This window comes from Perognathus longimembris, chromosome 1, assembly GCF_023159225.1.
Source record: "Perognathus longimembris pacificus isolate PPM17 chromosome 1, ASM2315922v1, whole genome shotgun sequence".
In the NCBI taxonomy this organism is placed as follows: Eukaryota; Metazoa; Chordata; class Mammalia; order Rodentia; family Heteromyidae; genus Perognathus; species Perognathus longimembris.
In genome coordinates this window covers 7,975,784-7,981,752 of record NC_063161.1, presented here as the reverse complement: position 1 = coordinate 7,981,752, position 5,969 = coordinate 7,975,784, and the positions used below count along the sequence as shown (strand labels likewise).

The following is a 5,969-nucleotide window of genomic DNA, read 5'->3' as shown; positions in this document are numbered from 1 at the left end:
GGGCAGCGACCATGGATTTGTTTTATACGATGTCCTCCAGCAGAAAGACCGGAGAAGCAAGCTTCTCAGATACTCCTTTCCACTCAGGGGAAGGAGCGTGCTCAGAAAAGCCGGACACAGGCACTGGAGCAAGAACCAGGCCCCGGGAGGCATGAGAGAGAGTACTGCCCAGCGACCATGAGGCTGGGAGCTCCAGGAGGGGTGTCACCATGGGCGTTTGCTGCCATGTGACACGGGGAAGCCTTGCTGGGCTCCAGGGCCCCCCCCCCCCCTGCAGTCCCTGAGAGAAAGTAGAAGCATGCGGAGGGGCGGGGGGAGGGGGGCTGGGCAACGGGGAGAAGACAACCCACCAAACTCAGCAAACACCAAGAAATACTACCACGAGGAGGGGGCAGGGTGCCATCCGGCTTTGAATGGGGGACCGGAGGGTAGAACCGCGCGGGTGCCAGGGCTGGGATGCCACCTACAAGGGAGACAGGCAGCTGTGAGTTCGAAGGGAAGGCGGAATCCACAGGGCTCAGCTTTCCCGGCTTGCGGCTCCTTCCTACCTCCGTCCGGGCCTTTGCTCCTCCCACCATCCACCCCTCCACCCTCTGTGGCCACCATGGGGACCGGCGGGGGGGGGGGGGGTGGGGGGAGGCCAAGCAGGAGCCCCGGGAGCCCCGACCCCGGGCTTAGGTCACTGGCCCTATCCTGACACACGAGAATCCCTGTGGGAAGGGGGGTTTCCCAAAGTCGGGACTGGGCCACCCCCCCCCACCCCGGCCAATGACAGGGTGGTGGGGAAACTGAGGCCCCTGGACACCCTGTGCGCACCTGGCCTGGCCGTTCTCGGGGGCGGGCGGGGGCGGGGCGCCTACCCCTAGAGGAGGCTGCAGGGGCGCTTGGGCTGCCGCGTGGGTTGCGGGCACAGCACGGCGCGGATGGCCTCGTCGAAGACGGTCTTCAGGCCCCGCTGGGTGAGGGCGGAGCACTCCAGGTACTTGACGGAGTCTGCAGGATGGGGGCAGGCTGACGTCTGGAGGTGTGGCGGGGGGGGGGGGGGACTGGGGGCATACCCCCTACCCCCCAGGACACAGGACCAAGCACCAAATAGGGGGCCCTGGTCTCCAGGGAGACCGTCTGGGAGCCCCAGTCACCCTGAGCAGGGAGGTTCTCGTGGGGGCAGTGGAGCTGGGACTCCAGGGGACCTGTGGTGGTAGACACCGCCCTCCCGCTCCAAGGACGGGGCTCGGTGGCTGCTGGCTTTCTTCTAAGAAAACAGCCAGGGGCCCCCGGCGCGCATGGGACTCACGCCGAGGACCTCTGCGTCTTCCTTCCTTCCGTGTGGCTCTCACAGAGGCGCTCAGTACCCCACTGATGGAGGAGGAAAACTGAGGCTTCTCAGACTGAGAGGACGGGGAAGCGTGAGGCCCAGATGGCGGACAGCCACCTAGCCCTCGGCGCCTCCTCTAATCTCAGGTCGCGTCACAGGAAGAAGGGCTGCGGTTTCTCTCCCTGCAGGTGCCAGGCCCTGGCCTGGTTTCCATAGAGGAAGGGGTGGGGCAAGGGGCGGGGCCTGGGTGGGGAGGGGCCTGCAGGACCCTCTGGTGGGGGGCAGGGGCAGCCGGCAAGTGGTCTGGGGACCCCGCCAGAACCAGCAAGCCCCCGGGAAACCACAAGAGAGGGGGACCCGGAGTTGACACCAACCCAGTGCGGGGGGGGGGGGGGTCAGGGCCAGGGAGGCCCCCCACTTCCGTCCTTCAGAGCCTGCTGGGACCGCACCAGTGCGGTGGTTCCATTCCCTTCCTTCTCCCAAGCATCCCAGGGCCAGAGCCCGAGCTATCCCGCCCCCCCCCCCCGCCCCCATCTTCAGGATGCGGAACAGGCACAGTGAGGCTGAGTGACTCCCCCGGGGTCACACAGATAGCCAGAAATGGAACACTGAGGCCCCGGCCTGGATTGAGGCGGTGTCGGGGCCCCCCCACACCCCCACCGGGCCCCTGGCGCCCAGCTCCATCCATACCGATCTCCTTGGCCAGCGCCAGGCCCTGGGGGTAGGTGATGGGCGCCAGCTTCTTCTCCTTCAGCTTCTCAATGGTGTCCTTGTCATCGCGCAGGTCCAACTTGGTGCCCACCAGGATGATCGGGGTGCTGGGGCAGTGGTGGCGCACCTCGGGGTACCACTGGGGAGAGGACGGGGCGGGGGGAGCGGGGAGGGGAAGGAGAGAACCGTTCAGCTGTGCGGGCAGGGCAGGGTCACGGGACGGGGTGCGGAGATGGCACAAGGTTGTGGGCAAAGAGGGGACAAGATTTGGGCCGGAGACAAGAGGCAGCACGGGGCTCCCGGGAGATAAGGGGATGGGGGGGATGGCTGGGGGGAAGGGAGGGAGGGGGGGCGAAACCATGGAGGGCCTGCCCACCCCTGAACCTACCAGACTTTCTCTGCTGTGGACTCTGCTGCCCCAGGCCAGGCCTGGAGGTGCAAGTCCCTCCCTCCCCCTCCCCATCCTTCCCTCCCTCTCCTTTCCCATCCCTCCATCCCCCTCTGTCCTCCTCCCTCCCCCACCTTCCTCCTCCCTCCCCCTCCTCCCTCTTCCCTCCCCCTCCTCCCTCTTCCCTTCTCTCCCTCCCTCCTCCTCCCTCCCCCTCCCCCTCCCCTCTCCTCCCTCCTCCTCCCTCCCCTTCCCCCTCCCTCCTCCCCCTCCCCCCTCTCTCCCCACCAGCTCACCTTGGCACGCACATTCTCGTAGGAGGCAGGGCTGACGAGGGAGAAGCAGATGAGGAAGACATCCTGGGGACACGGCGGAGGACATGTGAGGGGGGCCAGGCCCACCCCAAACCTGGGCCCCCTATGCCCAGGCAGCCACGCCGAGGAGCCCGGGACCCCCCGAGGGGGACAGACGGGCCCGTGGGGGATGGGAGGGCGGGCAGAGCCGACGTCCCCCAGCGTGGGGCCGTTGCTGTCAAGCACCCAGGCCCTGGGGTCCTCTCCGTGGTCCAGAGGCAGAGGCCGGCTGTGTGGCGCGGGGCTCCGGGCCAGGCCTCTGCCCACGCAGGGGGACAGGCCACCCCCTCCCCCAGCGTGGACGAAGGGCCTGTGCCTGAGGGGCGGGGCGGGCTCAGCCAGGCCTGCTGGGGACATGGAGACCCCCAAGGCCGGGACGGCCCGCGCTCGCTCGCTCACCGTCTGGGGGTAGGAGAGGGGCCGGAGGCGGTCGTAGTCCTCCTGGCCAGCCGTGTCCCACAGGCCCAGGTTCACCGGCTTGCTGTCCACCATCACATTGGCTGAATAGTTGTCAAACCTGCCAAGAGGGGACCCGATGGGGACGAAGCCAGCCTCGGACCCCAGAGCCCAGGACGCCCGGTCCACGTAGACCTACCCAGAGGCTGAGACTCCGAGAGGGGCTACCCGTGGCCCAGAGTCACCCAGCACCGTGCAGCTGGGCTGCATACTATTCCTTCTGGGATTTGATGAGCACAGACTCCGCCCATGCCAGTGTTAATCAGTGTTAATCAACCCAGAAGCAAAGCCTGAGGCAAGGGGGGGTGTGAGGAGGGGTCCGGAGGGGACCCCAGGAAGCCTTCAGAGCAAGCAGGAGATGAAGAGGTATGACAGGTGGCCCCGGCCAGACACTGGACGGGAGTCTGGCCCTTCTCACGCCGCCTGTCCCCCTCTGCTTGTCCACGCTGCGCCCCCTGCCAAGACGTCCCCCCCCCCCACAGGCCTGTCGGAATAGCCCCCACCATCCTCACCCTGTGCCCCCCCCCCACACACACACACACTCTCTGCAGGCCTCGGCCCCTGCCCAGGCCTAGAAGACTCTTGTAACCCTTTGCATTCTGGCCTCCTATGCATGCTTCGAAACCCTGCCTGGGAAATAAAAACAACCCTGAGATACCACCTCACCCCAGTTAGAATGGCCTATACTCTGAACTCAGGAAACAACAAATGCTGGAGGGGCTGTGGGGAAAGAGGAACCCTTCTCCATTGTTGGTGGGAGTGCAAATTAGTACAACCACTTTGGAGAACAGTATGGAGGTTTCTCAAAAAGCTCAATATAGACCTACCCTATGACCCAGCCAAACCACTCCTAGGCATCTATCCTAAACAGCAAAATCCAAGATATCAAAAAGGCATTTGTACTTCCATGTTTATCGCGGCACAATTCACAATAGCTAAAATATGGAAACAACCCAGATGCCCCTCCACAGACGAATGGATCCAAAAAATATGGTACTTATACACAATGGAATACTACATAGCGATTAGGAATGGTGAAATACTGTTATTCGCAGGGAAATGGTCAGAACTCGAACAAATAATGTTGAGTGAGACAAGCCTAGAACACAGAAAACAAAGGGGCATGATCTCCCTGATATATGACTGTTAACAAAGGGAGACGGAGAGACAGTAGAGACCAAGTCTGTGAATACTGTATATGTTCTTGATACATTGTATATTGTATATATGTCTACCTGACCTAGACAAGGGATAGAAAAACAGGTCGTAAGATATCACAAGAAATGTACACACTGCCCTACTATGTAACTGCACCCTCTTTGCACAACACCTTGTAAAAAAATTTATGTCCAATTAATAAAAAAAAAACCCTGCCTGGGAAATCCTCCTCCATGCAGGACTTCCCAGCCCCCACTAGGAAAGTCACGGTCCCCTTCTTCGGACTGAGCTCGGCCTTGACGGTGAGCAGGCTTTCATTGAGTGTGTCTCTGTGCCCTCTGAGGGCGGGGCTCCCCGGGTCCCCGCTGGCACCTGTCATATCCACAGTCTCAGGCCTGGTACCCAGGAGACGCTGGGGGGGCACAGAAACCAAAGCCCCGACACCCCCTCCCCCACGGAGCTCCCCAGAACACAGGCCGGGCTATGGATGCTCTGTGGCTCTCCCAATAAGGGCTCCCACTCCCCCCCCCCCAAAAAAAAAACACAACCAACAAGGTGTCACAGGGCACTGGCGCAGCCCGGGGGGGACAGGGTCCTGGGAACTCTGGGCTCCTCCCACAGCCTGGGAAGCTCTAGTCACAACACCCCGACTTTCCACATGCCCCCCCCCCCTTCTCCTCCTCCTGCCGCCTGCCTGACTCTTACTCACCCTTCCGGAGCTTCTTCTGACCCAGAGCCACCGCGAGGCCCCCCCCCCCCGCCCCCACCAGCTCTCCTCGGGGACTCAGAACCCCAGCGTGGGCCCCCCCCCCCCAGTGGTCCCCGGGCCGGCAAGTCCGCGTGGCTCGCACGCCTGCTTCTGGAGGAAGCAAGCGCCGGTGCCCAGGGTCACCGCAGAAAAGGCGCCTTGGGCCGAGACTGTAATCCCGGCTGCTCGGGAGGATGAGATCTGAGGACCGAGGTTCGAAGCCGGCTGAGACGGAGAAGCCCACAAGGCCCTCTCCAAAAGAATCAGCACGACGCCCGACTGGAGGCGTGGTTCGCCGGCCATGAGCCAGCAAGCCCCGAGTAGAAGGCACAGTGTTCCAGCCTCAGTACTAGCAATTGAACGAGAAAACGTGTGCTGGTCTCGGGGCTCGAACTCAGGGCCTAGTTGCTGCGTCTGACGCTGCGTCCTCTGACGTCTATCCTGAGAGTCTCGCACAGAAAACCCCGCGCGTCCCCGACGGCGGGCGCCTGTCTCTGTGGCCACCGGCGTCTCGGAGCCACGGCGTGGAGAGGAGAGGAGGGGGAGACCATTGTACGAGACGGAAGACAGCAAGACTCCAAGTGGCTGCCGTCAGACAGACGGGGAAACTGAGGCCGCAGAGGCTAGGCAGGTTTCCCCAGGCGAGCTCATCGGGGGCCAGCCGCGTGACTCGGGGCGCGTGCCTCGGCCTCTCACCGAGGACCCAGAAAAAGACAAGTCCCTATCTCCTGGGGCTTGTCAGGAGGATCGGAGGAGACAGCAGGAGCTGGAACCTTCCACCAAGGAGCTGAGCTCAGCGAGCTCATTATCCGTGTCCCCAGAGGCCCACAGGCCCCTCCC

At 63.3% G+C, this 5,969-nt stretch overlaps 1 protein-coding gene across 1 annotated transcript in view; it reads right to left on the bottom strand.

Annotated features, from left to right (window-relative positions):
- Window positions 1-389: 389 nt before the first annotated feature.
- Rac2 (Rac family small GTPase 2) overlaps window positions 390-5,969 on the bottom strand; it is a 9,856-nt gene continuing 4,276 nt past the window's right edge. The window contains exons 3-7 of the mRNA XM_048349392.1: window positions 3,167-3,284; window positions 2,711-2,773; window positions 2,006-2,165; window positions 861-993; window positions 390-463 (exon numbers count right to left, since the gene is read on the bottom strand). Coding sequence (XP_048205349.1) covers window positions 863-993; window positions 2,006-2,165; window positions 2,711-2,773; window positions 3,167-3,284 — 472 coding nt within the window. The 3' untranslated portion in view covers window positions 390-463; window positions 861-862. The remainder of the gene's footprint in view (window positions 464-860; window positions 994-2,005; window positions 2,166-2,710; window positions 2,774-3,166; window positions 3,285-5,969) is intronic.